This window comes from Gymnoscopelus microlampas (genome assembly GCF_963454915.1).
Source record: "Gymnoscopelus microlampas genome assembly, chromosome: 14".
Lineage (NCBI taxonomy): Eukaryota > Metazoa > Chordata > Actinopteri > Myctophiformes > Myctophidae > Gymnoscopelus > Gymnoscopelus microlampas.
Window position 1 is genome coordinate 36,403,731 of NC_139951.1, and position 20,190 is coordinate 36,423,920.

General features: G+C 43.1%; 1 protein-coding gene across 5 annotated transcripts in view; it reads right to left on the bottom strand.

The window, feature by feature from the left end:
* Positions 1–20,190, bottom strand: part of LOC311059881 (disks large homolog 5-like) — a gene marked incomplete at its 3' end in the record, with an annotated part of 58,326 nt that overhangs the window by 14,155 nt on the left and 23,981 nt on the right. For all 5 annotated transcript variants that reach the window (XM_084077983.1, XM_084077984.1, XM_084077981.1 and 2 more), the window contains 17 exons: positions 18,843–19,155; positions 16,762–16,992; positions 12,796–12,980; positions 11,522–11,647; positions 9,843–9,975; positions 9,150–9,277; positions 8,976–9,036; positions 8,474–8,588; positions 8,235–8,338; positions 7,540–7,632; positions 6,233–7,081; positions 5,671–5,874; positions 4,709–4,838; positions 3,861–4,020; positions 1,127–1,251; positions 558–641; positions 291–450 (listed from right to left, as the gene is read on the bottom strand). In XM_084077983.1, coding sequence (XP_083934109.1) covers positions 291–450; positions 558–641; positions 1,127–1,251; positions 3,861–4,020; positions 4,709–4,838; positions 5,671–5,874; positions 6,233–7,081; positions 7,540–7,632; positions 8,235–8,338; positions 8,474–8,588; positions 8,976–9,036; positions 9,150–9,277; positions 9,843–9,975; positions 11,522–11,647; positions 12,796–12,980; positions 16,762–16,992; positions 18,843–19,155 — 3,201 coding nt within the window. The remainder of the gene's footprint in view (positions 1–290; positions 451–557; positions 642–1,126; positions 1,252–3,860; positions 4,021–4,708; positions 4,839–5,670; positions 5,875–6,232; positions 7,082–7,539; positions 7,633–8,234; positions 8,339–8,473; positions 8,589–8,975; positions 9,037–9,149; positions 9,278–9,842; positions 9,976–11,521; positions 11,648–12,795; positions 12,981–16,761; positions 16,993–18,842; positions 19,156–20,190) is intronic.

The window sequence follows — 20,190 nt, forward strand, 5'->3', positions numbered from 1 at the left end:
GCCCTAATTAATAGTGCACTTTTTTCTGAAATTCTTTAGAAAAAGAAAAGAAGAAAAAAATCCCTATTTGTTTTTTTTTTTACTGAAAATGTTTTTTTTTTGGGAAAAAAAAAGGTAGTAGGAAACGTAAAAAACAAACAAAACAAAAAGCACTCACTACTCACGACCCATAATTTGTTTTGTGGAAGCACTGAAATAAGGTGTGTATGTCTGTGGGGGGGGGGGGGGGTCAGTGCTGTCGTTTCACTGACTGATCACAGCATAATGACCCAGAAGGCATCTTGGCCTACCTGTCGGTGCGCCTGTCACCAACTGGAGCGGGGCTGACGGATATCCTGGGCTGCGTGGAGATGGAGCTCTGAGACGGGCTGCTGGTGAAGGACGAGGTCTCCAGGTTGACGGGGGACATGGGAGGAGTCGGGCTGCTGCACTCCGAGTGTGAGAGGGAGCCTGTGGACGTGTCCAACACAAGACAAACGTCATTTTTAAAAGACTTATTAACGACTTTTTCAGGGCCTGCAGGCGCCCTGTGTTCTACTACCAAACTCCATAGTTACCTCTATCAGAGCCAGTTGTACGTGGATATCGTGATGTGGGGAGTTTAATGCGTTCCGTCCTAAACTGTAAAGTGGTCGAAGATCCTAGAGAGGCAAAAGTAACACATAGAATTCACAGCTCATGTTAGGTCAGGAAAATGATCATTTAGGCCTACATACAGTACAGTTGAGGGCTGGGCGATGTGACTGCAAATCAAATTCAAACTTTTACCACGATTACGATTAATAAACAATTTTCTTGTTTGTTTAAAAAGTGAAAATAACAGATCTACAAGATCTTGTAGATCGGCTATTTTCACCATTTGTGTATGCCATCATTGTACAACGAATTATAATAAAGTGTTACGTTGTAAACCAGACTAATCGATTTAGTAGATTATAAAAAAATATATATTTTGTGTCGATTCGTTGATGTACAGGAAGAAAGAAAACGGCTTCTCTATCATTTGATTAAAATACAGTACATGAGCAAGATTAAGTAGGTCCTAAATATCGGCTTTGATATAGTATATCAAAAAAAAAAGTTTGCCCAACAATAGTACAACTAGCAGTCTTAAGTGTTTATTTACCCAGTAGTCTGGCACTGGAGGGCAGGGAGTTGGTGCTGTGTGGTGGGTGACTGTGGGTGTTCTCAGAGAACTCTCCCTGGCGTTTGTGGCTGAGGTCCAGACTGAGCCGTCCTTGGTGTTGGGGACTAGATTTGGAGGAAAAGAACTGAGTTAAGGGCCGTCCACACCAACAGCGATAACAATAACGGTAACTATAAATATGTTGTTTTTAAAAATAGTTCAGACTCAAGTTGGTGGCAGACTCCATACCACAACCTGAATCACGACAGTGGTGACCGCTATCATTGGGATCAGAACAAAGTATTTTTAAAAGCACGTACTCCAGTACTTTAACCCATTCAATCTGGGAAAGCATCCGTGTCATTTTAGAGTTTACAGTTTAGAGTTTACAGTTTAGGCATTTAGCAGACGCTCTTAATCCAGGGCGATTTACAGTAAGCAAGGACACAAGATAATACATCATAATACATCAAATGCATAAAAATAGTAATCTAATAATAAAGTAGTACATAAGTAAACCAATAATCTAATAATTACTAATACATACAATACATACGTAAACCAAGAACCTATCATCAGCCTGCATTGAAACTATACATACTGGCCCTCATTTATCAACGCAGCGTATAAACCGGCGTATATTTTTTCATATATTCGGCCGTACACCAACGTCGAAGTCACATTTATCAACGCATCCTACACAGCTGATCCGAGCGTACACTTGGTCCCAGCGTTGATAAATGTCACGGCTGAAACGAGCGTCATTTAAATAACACGCCCTTAAATAACACGCCCTTAAATATTCACAAAACGCCCGACTTCACGACATGAAGAACCAGAATACGACCCAAAAAAAGCATGAAAAGACAATAATAAACAGTTTCCACCGCTGGCCTCGCCTCGCCTCGCCACACACGCACACGCACACGCCTCTCTCTCTCGCTCGCCCTCTCTCGCTCTCTCTCACACTCACACTCACACACACACACACACACACACACGCGCCCGCCCAACTTTGTCTTTCATGTAAACCGTAGCGTAGCGGTACATGAGACTCGGGCGGAATGCAGTGATTCCGTGCCGCCACGTTAATATTGGAGCGTCGCCGGGTTTATATCCTTAACCCAGCCAGGTTGTGTGTAGCCTACATAACTCTCTATGACATAACTCCATAACATAGGACAAGCTACTGTAAGTTTGTAGACCTCACTGTCAGTGAAAAGATGGTCGGGGCTCCCGAAATTTCTCTCGCAGTAGCGCTGCTACGCTGAAAATAGCAGATCTACAAGCTCACAACGCGTCGCAATGCGACCTGTTGTGAGCTTGTAGATCTGCTATTTTCAAATAGCCAATGCAGATCTGCAAGCTTAACCGAATGACTGTCAAAGCAGTTTGTTTAAATTAGTTTATAAAATGATATATTTTCACAGCGATTATTTATTAGTGTAGATATACACATTTAGGAGTGGATTATGTGTCCAGATGCTTGTCAGACAGTCAGACAATGGTGCTCCGCAGGTCTAGATTGGAATAAACGGGCGCAGCCAACGTCAACAACTGGTCTCGACCAGACGTGAGATTTCAGCCTACGGTAGGATGAAGCCCATGTCAGGATATATTGATAAATGCCGAAAGGTGCGGTGATCTCGCCGTACGCTCATTATTCGGGCTGCACCGCGTTGATAAATGAGGGCCACTATGTCTACATAACATGCTATCTAAGTTACATTTTTTGCATGCCTTTGCATAATCCTGCAAGGTCGTCAAGGCTAGGGCAAGTGCTACGGGCTGAGGTGGAGTCTGAGGAGGTGAGTCTTCAGATTATGGCAGAAGATTGGGAGTGAGTCTGCACTAGTTCTTATTGCAATGGGGAGTTCATTCCATAGTTTGGGAGCCAGGAGGGAGAAGAGTCTGGGACGTGTGGAGCGTTGTCCAGGATGTTTTAGAGAAAGTTCTGTCAGCTTCCCTGTGTTAGCTGATCTGAGAGAGCGGGAGGGGTTGTAGGGTTGGATCGGGCTTTGAATATACGGGGGGTGCCATACCTGGTTGCTTTGTAGGCCAACGTCAGTGTTTTGTACTCTGTGCGGGCAGTAACTGGGAGCCAATGGAGGGAGCGGAGAAGGGGGGTGACATGTGAACATTTTGGCTGGTTGAAGACCAAGCGTGCTGCTGCATTTTGGATCATTTGGGGAGGCTTAAGTGCACATGCCGGGAGGCCAGTAAGGAGAGTTACAATAGTCAAGTTTTGATATGACTGATGCCTGGATAAGGAGTTGGGCTGACTACAGGGTGAGGAAGGGTCTAATCCTTCGAAGTTAAGCTATATATACAGTATATAGCACATTGGTTGGCTATTCAAAAACAGAAGATATACAAGCGCATAGCACGTCACTTCGTGCTGCACTATGAGCTTGAAGATCTGCAATATATATATATTTTTAAGCATTTTTTTTTTTTCAAATATGGAATATCTGCAAGATTTTGGAAACATTCTAACAACACGAATCTGGCACAAACCATTTTCAGATGGGGGGTTATGGACAAATACATATTAATTTGGGGGTCCATGCAATATTTGAGAACCACTGGTTTAAATAATAATAAATACAAATTTGAAGCAAGCCCAAACAAGCAACTACACTTAAGAAACAAGCAACTACCAATATTTACATGCCACCTTACAGAAAAACAAGCCCAAAGCCGCTTATAATAAGCGGACATGGCAACACTGCACCTGGTGTGTGATTGTGGGTGGACGCCTGGACCAGGAGGAGGTGGAGGAGGAGGAGGAGGACAGTTGCTGGCCTGGATCTCATGGCTCCAGGCGGTGTAGACTGGATTCCTCATCACAGCCGTCACAGCGGGGCAGGGGGCGAGGCCTCGGTGGGGAGGGTCTGGACGGCAGAGGAGACACGGAGCGGGGGGGGAGAGTCGGAAGCAGAGATGATATTATGTATTTAACCTCTAGGCTGATCACAATCACTTCAAATTCAAACACTTATCAATTAAGTTATAATTATTTCTAGGCTTGAGTACTACATGTCTACAGATAATGTTCAATTGAATATACTGTATATACAAGGAACAAACAAACATAAAATATATCATACTGTATGTTGTTCGTATTTGGACCGTGAAGTCCAATAAGACTGTAACAGTTAATTGTGCAAATCAATTTAGTCGATTATGAAACAATCAAATAAAATACACATATTCATTGAGTCGCTGAGATTTGTGCAAATCTTTGAATATATATATTTTTAAAGCAAACATTTTTAACTCAAATCTTTGCTTCTGGGGGGTCCCTGGAAAAAACCTTTTGAGATGGCCAAATACATATCATTTTGGGGGGTCCTTGACATGAAAAAGTTTGAGAACCACTTATTATAGCAACATACGTTTTTTCATAAAACTGTAGAATCCCCAGAAGCAAAGATTTGAGTAAAAATGTTAGCTTAAAAAATATATAGATTTGCGCACATTTTCATGACTTTATTCAAAAAATAGCCAAAGAAATCTAAAGTGACAGAGATGCGTTGAAGTTGAAGCCCACGGTTAGGACGGCCAATTGGAGGGACTTACGTGCCGACATGGTGCTGCTGTAGCCTGGGGGTACGAAGGGCATGCTGTAGCGATGGGAGCGCATGGGAGAGAAACGCACCAGGTCCACCGGCTCTGGGGACTGCTCGTCACTCGTAGAGAAATTCTGGACCTGCACATGACAACATACAGTACATACCGCTGGTTATTTTTGGAGATTGGAGATTTAGTGTGGCGGGGAAAAAGGAGGGGACCAAGTATAGACCCCGGGGCAAAGACCTGGGGCAATTCTTTAAAAAAAATCTAAATCCTAACAGTTTTTGGAAAAAAATCGAAAAGATTTTTCAAAAATAGCAGATCTACAAGCTCATAGTGCGGCACTCGGTGCCGCACTATGAGCTTGTATATCTGCTATTTTTGAATAGCCAAAGAAATCTAAAGTGACACAGATGCGTTCCAGGTCTTAATCATGGGTTAAATAAATTGGGTTTAAGTCGTTTAATATGAAATATAACTTTTTGGGGAGTATTTCTGAGATTAAGGTTTCTTATAGGCTCATAGATACAGCTGATAATTTGTCATAATGACCCTTCAAGATGTGTTCCGTGGCCGCTAAACTTCGTAGGAAATACATAACATGCAAAATTATGAGTAGAAATATTATCTAATATAAGCAACACAAATCATGGTGCCACCTGGTCAGTTGTGGGGTAATCTCTCAAGACACATATTCATCTCTCATATTTTTTTTCAGAAGATTTTTCCCAGATTAGTTGTGAGGTGTCATGGCCCCTAATCAATTTAATACATTTTGAAGAGGGTCACCCAATTTTGGAGAGGGTCACCCAAGGAAAAAACACATGTGAAGGCAGAGGTAATCAAAAATGAACTGGAACAGGAATCATGATATGCCACCTTCTGGGAAACTGGTACTAAAGTTATGCAGAGAGCCGATAGGGACGCTAGGTTTTAAACTTGACATATCCGCTTTAAACTTGACCTACCTGGATAGGGATGGGGATGTGCAGAGGGGTGACGTTTCGCCGTAGCGCCGGTGCAGACTTGGGCCGGTAGCGCTTCCTGTCCTGCTCCTCCGTCCTCTGCCTGCTCGCCCCCTCCTCCTCAGCGGGCTTCCTGGAGCCGGTCTTGGACTCCCCCGAAGACGACACGTCCGCGTAGTAGTGCTGCTTCCCCGCATCCCCGCTGTCCTGTGGGTGGGGTTGTCAGGATCATGACATTTTACTTGATCATTTATTGTTGTACAAATAATAGCAATTGACGATTTAATTGTGCTTTGGGCATTAAAAGGAGTAGTTCACCCTAAACATTACTTATTTTCTATCAATTACACACTCCATGAAGCATTGAATTCATGGCGATCTTTTAGTTTTTGTCGCATTCCTAAGCCAATATTTTGATGACCGGCCGTCTCGGTCTCTCGCAATTTCTTGACATATTAATTCATGCAGATGAATGGAAACAATTCCGGCGATTATGCAAAAATAACTGCGATTATCTCAAATGATTATGCTCAGGCGATTATGTACTAATAGAGACAGGTCTAACCTGTGGGCTTAGTGGCTGGGCCGGGGAGACGGAGGGGGTGTTGTTGCCCGTGGTGATGGTGGAGTCGGACGCCGAGCTGTTCTGCTGGCGGTGTTTGAACCGGAACGAGTCGCTCCGGGCGGGCGGCGTCGGAGGTGCCGGACCCGCCGGACCCGCCTCCGACGACGACTTGGAGCTCTGCGGGGAGTGGTGCCTGGGCAGCTGCGACAGAGACAGGTAGTCCAGCTTGGGGGGAGCGTCGGGCCTCTTGAAAGCGTCCACGTCGAAGATGGACTTGCGCTGCTTGGGCTTCTTGTAGATGGAGAGCTGGGCGCACTCGGGTACGGCGGCTCCTCCCACGCCCGCCATCACTTTGGGCCACGTGCCCCCGCCGGGCTTCTCCGTCGGCGGGCCCCCTCCCTGCGTTCTGTCCGGAGAGGCCTGCTGCTGGGGGGTGCAGTCGGAGACCACGGCGGTGAGGACGGGGGGCCGCCGGTGGATCTCCGCCCTCCTGTAGCAGAACTCCTGATGGGGTTCAGAGGGACTGTGCGGGGTGGAGGAGCCCCCCCGGTGCGAGGAGGAGGAGGAGGGGCCGCGGGAGCGCAGGGAGTTACTGGAGAAGGGCTTGTGGTAGCACGGCGAGCCGCCACCACCGCCGCTGCCGTCCAAAGTGTCGGCCATGTCTTTGTGGACGCCGTCGTTGCCGCTGGAGTCGGGGCTGTAGATGTCGGTTTGGGTGGAGCTGTTGTGCTTGGCGTTTCTGCAGTTCTTGGTGTGTAGTTCACACGAGTGCAGCCGGCAGGGCAAACTCTTTTCTGAGTCTCTCAAGCTTTCAAATAAACTCTGCCCAGAGCAGCTGTGTGGGAGGAACTGCGGAGGAAAACACTCAATGAGAGATTGATCCCGTTACCTTTACAGAATTACAGGCAACACACGTTTGGTTCCCTCTGTGACTCATTCCAGGATGAGACATCCAGCATTAAAAAAAGGTAATGTTCCATCCATCTTCTACACCACATCAAAACAATGCTAAGAGCGCAATGACTCACAAAATTGGGGTTACCCATCTAAATAAACGAGCACCACACAGAAACACTCAAGGCTTTCACCTGGCTCTCCATCTGTTGTAGTAAAACTAAAACTAACAAAACCAAATGGAACAATACTACAAACTTCTGAGTGGTTATAGAAACCATTAGCAACAGTTTAATAATGTAGCATTACCTGTATGCTCAGAGTTATGGGGAGGCCCAACCAATGCCAAAGTGGGGCATTAGTGGGGGTTCGAACCAGTGTTCTATATAGTGGTAAATGCAGACTTAATTTACCTTCATCAGGGATATGCTCAGGGACTCGCGGCAGTTCCTCAGCAGAGCTTCACATTCGGTCAGGGACTTGTTATCAAGTGCAATTCCGTTTATCTGTGAAGTACGGTAAAAACATATCACATGATCACTCATCATATATGCACGATGAAAGAAACATCTGCACTTTCTGATGAATGTACAGTAAGAGCCTTTAATGATGCGTTTTTGACCTGTTCGTCTTCCTCAGTTTTTCAAACGCTTCTGTTTCTCTTGTCGTGTACATTGTCAAAATCTGCACCCAGTTTAACCCATTAAAACTGGGAATGCATCTGTGTCATTTCAGTGAAAATAATGTGACAAATCTTTGAACATACATATTTTTTTAAAGCTAACATTTTTTTACTCAAATCTTTGATTCAGGGGATCCCTGGAACAAAACATTTTGAGATGGCCAAATACATATAATTTTGGGTAGAAAGAAAGAAAGAAAGAAAGAAAGAAAAATCGTTAAAGAAAAGATCCCTAACCAAGGCAACTTTGCAGAGCTAAGATTGTGTCTTACACAACACTAGAGGGCACTATAGGTTAATGTTAACGTGCAAAACCAGGAGGCATGCACCAGAGCCCAGTGTGAGAACTACTGATTTAGAAGGCCTTTGTAGAATCGGCCTCAGGTCTTAATGGGTAAAGCTTAAAAGCTAACAGTGTGAACTTACAGCTAACAGTCTGTCCCCAACAGTGAGACAACTGTCCTTGGCAGCTGGACTGCCTGGAGACAGAGATGCCACAAACACTCCACTCTCCAGCCCAATGCCACAGTCTGGGAAGACAAAAGAATGATAATTGTTCATTAATTATGGGAAGACAACACAGCCATTATTTCTATTGTCATTTTATCAACCCATTCTGATAAACAAATTGGGGTTCAGCCAGGGACATTCTGGGATGAGCTCACCTTTGTGACCGACGAGGTTCAACTGGACAGGAGCAACGATTCGCCCGCCGAGGGACTTCCGCCGTCGGACCACCATGTTGATCACTCCCTCTCCACTGAGCACCGCCTTGATCACCTGATTGTTTAGTTTGGTTTAGTTCAGTTTATTTGAAAAGCAAAAAAAAAACATACATTGACAATGTATGAAATTAACAGCAGTTCTGAGGCTAAAACCCCAAAAAGTCCAGGGTTGTGTCCTCTCATACCAACGTACTGCATAATAAATGGTATGCTATTTTCAACATAAATAGTGTGTTTAATCTCAATCATACTAGTGAGACCACAGAAAATATTAGGAAAGTGCCCCATCTTGCGGCAAAGCAGAGGCACTGCCGCACTACAAATACACATTACAGTTTCATCAATGTGTATTAGCAGTTGAACCTTATTTATTGGACGTTTTCAACACACAAAAAAAGAAGTGAACTCTTCTTCAAAGGCCAAGCTTTTGCCTAATGTTTACCTGTTTTCTATCCTTATTGGTCAGGTCTACGTCATTTATCTTCAGCAACCAATCATTCACCCTATACGGAGAAAGACAGCCAACAAACAAATCATTGTTATTGGAGGGAAATGATTCAAAGTGCAGAACTATGCTGTAGCCGTGCACCGTGATATATAATGGACTGGTTCTTACCTTAATCTTCCCTCTGCAATACTTCCTTTATCCACCTTACTGACAAAAATGCCACAATCTCCTGGTAAATATGAATCATTTACCCCTTCAGCAATATCAAACCCAAGTGCCTTCAAATCCATGTCCTCCTGAAACAAGAGAACACAAGAACAACCATGGAGCTGTGATTAACGCATTAGTGTCTCATCAGATTTAAAGGTAGTGTAAGTGGTATTTTTTGGCCATCATTGCTATAGAGTGTTTGGTCAGTAACAGGAATCTCCATGTCTCTCGATAGCTTTAATAAACAGAAATTAAACAGGAGAGTAAACCCATTTATCATCTTCAATTTTATAGCGCTCAAATTTTGTCTGCTTAGTTCTTTGTCATCACTTCCAATCTCACTAGTTTATCCAATATTCTGTATGAGTTTTCACTCCCGACTAGATCCAATTGGTATCCTGAGCTTAAAGTACCATTTAATGAAGAGCTGGAGAGACGGGGAGACCCCTGTTCCTGAACAAACACTCTGTAGCTGATGCTTGCAATCAGAATATAGAGCTATTTTAACGCTGTAACGACAAAGGAGCTACAAGAGGTGTCACCAAAAACAGACCACTAAAATTCATGTTACACAGTATGACTTCAAGCCTGGATTTAAGGACTTCATGCTTCATGCTACGTTTGTAGAAAACCATGCGGAGCTGTTCGTACTCTGTCTTTCTCAAACTCAACGACTTCCGTCTCCCATTCCATGGAGTCCGTGTCGATGGCAGAGTCGTGTGAGCTGTGGGCCATGAGCTGCCGATACCTCGCTTCATTCTCCAGCTGGTCTTCCATCTTCTCCCTGAAGTTTACAACTCTGTTAGGACTGGACAATAGACTGAAAACATATCAAAACGGATATTTATAACCAATAACTGACTTAATTTTGCATATGTAGATTCATAGAAAAATGTAGAAGCAGTTTTTTTTTACGTATCAATGAATCGACATGACATAATTCAAATGTGTTTTTTATAAACAACTAAATCGATTATTTTGATTAAGCACTTAACTCTGTATTATACTTCATTGTACAATGGCGGCGTACAAAAATAGCGAAAATGGGCGATCAACAAGCTCAGCACGCCGCATCACCACGCATTGTGAGCTTGTAGATCGTCTATTTTCGCCATTTTGTTTTACAATCGTTCATTAATAGTAAATCAAGGCAAAACTTTGAAATAACCATGGCATTGGTTTGAAGTCATAACGCCCTAAACTCTATAATATGCACATACTACTATGATTGGTCTGAATGGCACTCAAATCCAGTAAGTGACATAAACGATGCCACCACTGGGTGGCACAAACGATCCGGTCTGAAGTCTCCCACACAAATGGAAATGTGAAGATCTAGTCCTGTATATATGGGGCCGTGGCCACCGAAAGTGTTTTATGAATGACGGAGCACTTTGGATATCATCAGTGTTGCCATGTCCGCTTATTATAAGCGACTTTTACGCTTGTAAATATTGGTAGTTTGCGGGTTGCGTTTTTTTGGGGGCTTGTTTGTTTAGTGTAGTTGCTTATTTGGTGTTGTTCCCTAAAGTGTTTTAAACAAATGTTTTAATGTTTTAAAGGACCCCCAAATTAAAATGCATTTGTCCACGGACTCCCATCTGAAAATATTTTGTGCCAGGGAGCCCTGTACCAGATTTGTGTTGTTAAAACGTTTCGTAAATAGCCCTCTGCATAGGAAAAGACATCGATGCGAAGCGCTCCTCTCCTAAAAGTTAAAATATGTTCTGCTCGTGGAGCCCCAGAGCACTCAAAACAAAAGACGCTGGACGCAGAGAGCACTGAAGTGAAGTGCTCAGACAGAAGCAGGGACGTGCACAGATAGACTCTAGGTGGTGCTAGAGCACCTGCCCTTTGCCCTCTTGACCAGATGTGCCCTTTTGAAAAAAAGATTTTTATTTTTTTTTCCAGTTTACAGCAGGGGTCTTCAACAGGGGACCTGGGACCCCTAGGGGGTCCTCAGAGTTACTACAGGGGGTCCGCCAAATTTATGTGATTTTTCTTTTTACCATAACCACTCGAGTACCTAGCATCCCTTTTCTGAGGAGAACTTTAGCCAAAAATAGCAGATCTACAAGCTCACAACGCCTCGCAGTTGTGGGCTTGTAGATCGGCTATTTTTGGCAAAGAGGTATAGGTGTAGAGGGAAAAAAGAGCAGACCAACTAAACAAAAAAAAGTAAAATTTACTTGAGCACCTGCTCCTCAAAATGTCTGTGCACGCCACTGGACAGAAGAGCAGCGCTCCAGTGTGTCTTTTCCAACGACATGCATGGCATAGAGACGCTTGGCGCACGGCCCCAATGGCACGAAAATAGAGGAGCGACTCACTTCAGCTCCTTGAGTTCCCGCGCCGCGTCGTTCTTCTGTTTCCTCATGTCGTCCAGGTTCCTCAAAGCGTCCGCCAGGTCGCTCACGGCTCTGTCTCGCTCACGCCGCAGGTTGTCACACAGCGTGCTGTCGGACACACAACACACACACTCATGAGTCATGAGGTGACAAACACATTTCCCACATCCTAGACCATACATGGGTAACTGGCGGCCCGGGGGCCACATGCGGCCCCCACCTTCACGTAATGCGGCCCGCAGGTTAATATCGGAATACTGATGTATTATTGATTTCAGCTGTTACAATTCCAAACATGCAAACATGACCCGCTTTAATTACTTCAGTCTACAGATGTGCCACTTCAAAACTTCACACTTTACTGTTCTTTCCCTGAAAGCGCCCTGAAAATGCATGTTTTCCTCCCTGTTTTGCCATTAAAAATGCACTGTTTTGCCCCTGAAAAGACGTTGTCACTCCTCGACACTACCAGCAGAGGTGCTCACGTTCAGAGAATGGGTGAACACTAACTAAAAGAGAGAGAGGGAGAGAGGGGCGGCCATAGCTGAATGGTTAGTGAGCCCGCCTAGGGGGTTATATTCCCCCCCCCCCCCCCCCCCATTTCCTGAAAAGTAACAGTAGCTTTGTAGCTGTTAGTGTTACATTTCGTGTAAGTTATATTTCGCTACAATTTGTAGCGAGCATCAAAAGCTACTGGTTACGTGAGGTCAGTTTGTATCTTCATCATGCTGCTGGCTTCCTTTGAAAATGAATGGCAGACTTTGTAGCTGCCAGTGTGAACTCAGCATTAAATGGATAGTTCACCCAAAACATTATTCGTTTTCTATCGATTAGTCACCCCATGGAGACTTGACTTCACGATATTTTTTTGTTTTTGTCGCATTCCTAAGCCAATAATTTGATGACCGACAGCGGTTCAGGTAGGAGACACAAAAGGTAGGAGACACAAAGAGTGCTCTTTGTCTCTCCTACCGGAACCGCTGCCTACCGGTCCGCTGGTCATCAAATTATTGGCTTAGGAATGCGACAAAAACTAAAGAATATCCATGAATTCAAGTCTCCATGGGGTGACTTATCGATAGGAAAAAAAAAGAAAATCGGGTGAACTATCCCTTTAAGCCTGATTTGCCAGTGTTTGAGTATCGGTCATAGCAGATCTGCAAGTGCACAACACAGCATATTGTGAGCTTGCAGGTCGGCTCTTTTCGGTGCGCGACGCCATGCGCAACCCAAGCCTATGAGTGATTCATTATTACCGTATGCTCTCCCTCTCTGCCACGATCTTGTCCCTCTCCTGGAAGGCCCAGTCCCGTCGGCACTTAGCCACCTCCGCCTCCTGCGAGGCCTCCTTCAGCTCCTGGGAGATGGCCTCGTACTGCTTCCTCAGCATCTCGATCTCCTTGTTGGCCCGCTCCATGTCCAGAGTGGCCGAGTCTTGTTTCTGTGGAAAAAGGAAAGCATGTGCAGTAGGTTGGAGGAGGTGTACTCAAAGAGTGTGTTAAGACCTGAGGCCCATTCTACAAATGTCTTCTAAAATCCTAACAGTTTTTTGAAAAACCTGATGTTGCTATGTATCAGTGGTTCTCAAACGTTTTCATGTCAAGGACCTCCAAGATTATATGCATTTGGCCGCGGACCTCCATCTCAAAATATTTTGTTCCAGGGACCCCCTGAAGCAAAGATTTGAGCTAAACATTTTCGTTTAAAAAATATATATATTATATTCAAAGATTTGTACAATTTCTTTTTTTTCAAAAATAAGAAATCTACAAGCTCATAGATCTGCAAAGTGATGCGCTAAGAGCTTTTATATCTGCTATTTTTTAATAGCCAAAGTATAAAATATGGTTAAAGTGGTTAAAAGATTTTGATGCAAAATTATGTAAAATCACACGGATGTTTTAATGGGTTCACCACTTAAGCCCTAAATACTTTGTCGTACCATGAACATATTTTGGACATTTTCGCCTATAATGACATGCCCAAAGTAGTGATGCCGGGTTGAAAGTGATTCATTAAACCCGTGTAATGCTCGAGTCCTTATTAATACCAAGAAAGTCAAGTCGTATGTATTTATATAACACATTTAAAAGAACAACAGCAACAGTAAACAAAAGCAAAGTGCTTTCCGAATCAGCAACAACATGATAGCCATATAAAGTGAATCATATAATCACTACAGTCATTGTAAGTCATTTCTTTGTGTATTTAAGTTGCACGCGAGCACAGACACACAAACACACACAAACACACACACACACACACACACACACAGATGGAGAGCTGATTATAAAAAAGACCGGGATAACTGAAAAAGGGATTTGGATTCGGAAAGGATTAGATATTTTAAAAAAAAATACATACATTACACTAATATATGTCTCTACCAGCTCAAAAACTGTTAGTCCAACGTGATTAACTGAGTCATACTGCAGGCATGATGAGTAATGTACAGGGCTAAATCAATTCCATTAGCTTTGCCGTTTTAATGCGGGCCGCTTTAATTATCTCCTTCAGAGGCAGCACATTTAGTTTGGGCAGAAACCTTGTATCTGCACGTTTAGACTTTTTAATGTTTTTTCCGTAAGTTAACGCCCTCCTACAAGAGTGTTGCACATAAGTAGTGAAAATAGCCGAACTGCGAGCTCACAACGTGTCACATCGTCTACTCTATTTTCTTAAAACGGAAAGAAAAAGTAACGGTTTAGGACATACAAGCTTTCTTCTCCGACATTGACGATTTTTTATTGTTCATCGCTCTCCGTCTCACTGTCAGAAGAGGCCAGTTAGCCGCTTAACCCATTCAATCCGGGGACGCATCTGTGTGTCATTTTTAGATTTCTTTGGCCATTCAAAAATAGCAGATATACAAGCTCATAGCGCGGCACTCAGTGCCGCGCTATGAGCTTGTAGATCTGCTATTTTTTGAAAAATCGTGAAAAATGTGTGTCAAATCTTTGAAAATATATATTTTTTAAAGCGAACATTTGTAACTCAAATCTTTGCTTCTGGTGGGTCCCTGGAACAACATATTTTGAGATGAGGGTCCACGGCCTTGACATGAAAAAGTTTGAGAACCACTGATATCATTATAGCAACATAGGTTTTTTCAAAAAACTGTTAGGATTTAGAAGACATTTGTAGAATCCCCAGAAGCAAAGATTTGAGTTAGAAATGTTTGCTTTAAAAAAGACATTCAAAGATTTGCACAAATGTTCATGTTTTTTCTAAAAAAAATAGCAGATCTACAAGCCCATAGTCCGGCACTCAGTGCCGCGCTATGAGCTTGCATATCTACTATTTTTAAACAGCAAAATAAATCTTAAAATGACACAGATGCGTTCCCGGATTGAATGGGTTAACGCTGTTAATTTCCTAATGCAGGGATCCTCCGGTCTCCATCGGGCCAGATTGGACAGACCATTACTTTCCCCTGGAAAACGGATGTCCACGCACTAATGTATCGTAGTGGCTGACTAGAAAGTACTCAGTTATTGGACTTAAAAGTCACAGGGTAAAAATACTTTGCTACAAGAAAAAGTGCATTCAAAATCGTATTAGTACTGTGCCAAATATTATAATCAAATATACATAAAAAAGTGCTCACTATGCAGAATGGCCATTTCAGAATCACATACATCATGTTATTGCACTGTAATTATAGATCATTAACCACTTGGCTGTGTTTCAAAAAGTGTAGGAGTTTTTATTAATAATTAGTTAATTACTAATAATCTAAACCTGCAAAGTCGCTAGAAACGAAAGCTGTAAAATAAATGTGGTGGAGTAAAAAGTATCAAGTATCAAGGAATTGGAATACTCAAGTAAAGTAAAAGTAGTAGTACACATAAGAATTGTACTTGAGTAAATGTACTAGTGGTACTACGTGCTGCTGGTGGTGAAAATAATGGTGGAAAGGGCTGGTGAAAACCCAAGCAGCTGTGAGAGGAACCATCCCATTATCCTATATGAGAAGGGATGAACGGATTAACTGGTCAGCGGGGGAAATTAATCAAACGCCTCCATCGGTAGTGATACATCTGTCTGTCTGTCTCTCCGTCTACCAAACTGCAGGGCTAACACCATCATGAAATTTTACTTACAGTAAGTGTCATACAGGGCCGTCACGATTACAAATTTAAGTTGACGATTAATTGTCACTCAAATAATTGCGATGAACGATTTAATTGTGTTTTTGGCATTGAGCTTTGAAACATATGAATACAAAATATATTTCTTAATGCTTTTTAGGCTTTGTAATCCAAAATATTGCACAAGGCAGATATGAAAACTATATATATAACTTAAATATACTAAGAAATTATTGACATATATAATAATTTTACACATTTTACAAAACAAAATCAGAAACAGCTGATGTAAAAGCTTACAGATCTATGCTTGTAGATCTGCTATTTCTGCTTTTTTTATATATTAAATCATATATCATATATATATATCAAAATGGAAACAATAATGACAATTATGGCGATTATGCAAAGATAATTGAGATTAGACGATTATGTAATAGGCCTTGTTACAGGGCTTGTCATACAAATAATTGTGATTAACAATTTGTGTTTGTTGTTGCTGTTGTTGTTGTGTACAAGGCAAGTTTATTAGCACGTTTCAACAAGGCAATTTAAAGTGCTTTACATAAAACATTAAGCATTAAGACATCAAGACAGCAAAATAAACACATTACCCTAGAAAGACAAGAAAATAAATACAGTGCAGATTATTTTCTATCTCAATAAAAGGCAACAGCAAACAGAAAGCTATTTAGCTTTGATTTGAGGCCCTGCAGCACTGGTTCTCAAACGAGACCTAAAAGAGAAATGTGATGTCTCCCCGGGACCAAAACTAGTGAAAATAGCAGATCTACAAGCTCACAGTTGTGAGCTTGTAGATCAGCTATTTTCACAACTTCTTAAAATATATATATATTCATGGAATTTATTTTATTATTTTTTCATTTCATTTTTTTCTGAAAGATTTAGATTTTTTTTTAATCTTTTGAATTGAAGAAAATGGAAAAATATTGGGAAAACAAAGGGAAAAGGGGATATTAACCTGCCACCCATAAAAATGGGTCCGTGGCCCAGTTTTTGGGAAACAGTGGCCTTACAGTACAAACCTGTCTGGCTTGGTATCCCCCCAGAGCAGCAAACAGAGTTTTTTTAGCTTTTATCTGAGGCCTACTACACTACAGTACCACCAACCTGTCTGGCCTGGTAGTACTCCCGGAGTAGCTGGTCCCTCTGGATGATGGCCTCGGTGCGCTCCTTGCGGGCCACGTCCCTCTCCTCGCGGACCATCTCCATGTCCTTGCAGGCCTGGCTCAGCTCCTTCTGGGCCTCGGCCTTGTCCTTCACCTCGTGGCAGTACTTCTCCAGCAGCTCGTTCTTCTCGCAGATGGCCCGGTCTCGGTCCACCAGCGCAGAGCCCAGCTCCTGTTTTTAACCACATGGTTTAGGTATTCATTAGGCCAAGGGGAGGGGAGGGGGGGGGGGGGGGGAGAGCCAGGGGATCCCCAAGCAAAATGTGTTGATATAGCATCACAATCTGTTGAGCCACTTTAACCCATTAACCCGGGAACGCATCGGTGTCATTTTAAGATGTCTTTGGCTATTAAAAAATAGCAGATATACAAGCTCATAGCGTGGCACCAAGTGTCGCACATTGAGCTTGTAGATCTGCTATTTTTGGGGGGGGAAATTGAACATTTGTGCAAATCTTTGAATATATACTTTTTAAAGCAAACATTTGTAACTCAATACTTCTGGGGTCCCTGAAACAAAATATTCTACAAATGTTCGCTTAAAAAAATATACATATTCAAAGATTTGCACAAATGTTCACTTTTTTTTATATATATATATATATATATATATATATATATCTATATATATATATATATATTATATTGTAGATCTGCTATTTTTGAATAGCCAAAGTATAAAATAGTGGTTAAAGTGGTTAAAATCTAAAATGACACAGATTCCTTCCCGGTTTTAATGGGTTGACCATATTATACTTCAGCTATACAGTATATCCAGACAGAGTAATATTTTTAAGTGTAGAAATGGACCGTTACGTATCTCTGGATAATACTGTGTACGGTGATAATTGATAATGCATGGCTTCATTCATTGCCTGTTTGCACTTCACTGTGCATTTATGTAAAGTAGAATGACAATAAAACTGTATCGTTAAATAGGAGATACAATGATATCAAGGGCTGGTTGAATGGTTTGCAGAAGAAATGTTTAGTCTTTTGTTGCGAACGCGCCCAAGTGGAGCATACTATGAAACTCTGCTCGGCTTGTGTGTGTGTGTCTCTGTGTGCAATACTGTGCGTGCACTGCCTGTGTGCAGCCACAGAGTGCGCCAGAGTGCAGCTACAGTCAAAACACGCACACACGTCCTTAAATACACAATATTTTGGAGCTGCGTTCGCTTCCAGCTCGTCTTACTTGTTATAATCACTCTTATATCATGGTCACTTAATTAAACAAGCATCAGCACCTTTTTTGCTTCTTTTTTTTTTACACACAGCGGTATGAGCTTTCTGTTAGCCATAAAACGTTCTGTGTAGTGTGCATAACTGCAGTCCCGGGTACTACTGTACTTACGTACAATCATCATCATCATCATCCTATCAACATCCTATAATTCTACAAAGCTCTGTGCGTGTGGTGAGCCCAAAATCTCTTCTGCCCGGTTCTCCTCATTGGCTAGAGCAGTGGTTCTCAAACTTTTTCATGTCAAGGACCCCCAAATTGACACTTATTAGCCCGCGGACCCCCATTTGAAAAGATATGCCAGGGACCCTCATAAAGAGAAGATTTTTACGGCTCTAGCAGTGATTCTCAACCATTTGAATTTCAAGGACCCCCAGTTTGACATGCATTAGGGCTACGGACCCCCATTTAATGGCATTTATTTCTCTGGGACCCCACTTTATTGTAAAATCAATGTTAATGTAACTCTGAGAGTGTCCAAATGGAACCAAATGGACCCTAACGGACCATTTGGGTCAATTTGGTTCCTAACTATCTATCATTTAGCTGGGGACCCCCTGGAACCCCCTCAAGTACCCCTTGGGGTCCCCGGACCCCAGTTTGAGAACCAATGGGCTAGAGCAATTGATCTGCATTTGCACACAGCCATTGACCATTACCATGTGCACGGAACACCAAAGCCCGTTTTTTTGCTTTCCCCAAATGTCAGCGGTTTATTAGCGTTTCCGCGTTCGCTGGCTCCCGGTTAAATGAGCAGTTCCACTGAGGCGTTCGTTTACCTGCCGCAGAGCCTCCAGCTCCTCGCTGGCCACGCGTCTCTCCGAGGAGGTGTTCTTCAGCTTGGCCTCGGCCGCCTCCAGGCCCGTCTGCAGCTTGTCCACCTCCTTGATCACCTGGTCGCGCTCGCTCATGATCAGCCGGTACTCGTTGAACACGGAGTCGCGCTCCTCCTTGTACTTGTCGCAGTCCTTGGCGGCCTTGAGCTGCCCCGCCTTGAGGCGCGTGGTCTCCGCCTGCAGCCGCTCCATCTCCCTCTGCAGCTCCTTGTTCTGGGACGCCGCCTTGGACAGCTCCTGCTGCGTGGAGTCAAACCTGATGCAAAGAACACAGAGAGCTTTTTGTTGTTGTTGTTGTTAATTGTAATTAATTTTGTCATTATGCCAATTCCCAATTCCCCCTTTTAGTCCCCGTCACTGCTGACCCCTACTGGTTGGTCTTGGGGAGGCTATAGACATGAGGGCCATGTAGAGAATAATACATATTTAGATAAAAAATAATATTCATATACAGTATATCCATATTCAAACTTTTTTGCCTGCAAAGGACGTTTTCCAAAACATTTTTTTTTTCCCTCGACTCTGAAAGAAGGATTGGACAGATGTGACGTCATCCCAAAAAATTACACTTCCGTCCACTCCTATGTTATCAGTTGTAGGAAAACACATGTAGCTCGGATTATTTTTTTGGGGTGTGAAAACAAGCCTTATTCAACGGCCGGTAGCAACAAAATGGCCGATCGCGGTTACAAAATGCTTGTTCCGGAGGATAGAGGAGACCCTCCCCCTCCCCCAGACACCTGTGTACACAACGCGGCTGCCGTGGGTCTCTGTGGATCGTCAATATAAGGTAAAAACCGCTGGCATGGGGATGAAAAACGATGTTTTAATGCAGTCAATGTGTTAACGCCCTACTTGATCACACAGCAGCGTCACACAAAAGCATCAAAAGTAGCAGATCCACAAGCTCGAAACGCGGCGAGCAGCGACGCGTTTTGAGCTGGTAGATCTGCTACTTTTGCCATTTTTTCTTTCGCTCTACATTAGAAGAGTTGGGAACGGTGGCCGTTGTCAGATTCTAATACAGCCCGAATACCCAATCTCAGCACGGGCCTCAGTGGCTTACCTCGTTAATTACTAGACTTCCAACCCTCGACTCCCACTTAAGACATTAGTTTTTCCAACAACCGCGGACTACTTTTTTTTCGCCGATACAGTATAGTTTTGGATCGCGACGGAGGGCCGCAGTTTCAAGCGAACTTCAGCCACGAGAAGCACCGAGTTGCTGTGCTGAACGCTACAAAGTTCGCTTGAGCCAACTCCGCCCCGTCAGAGTTATGTACCAGAATCG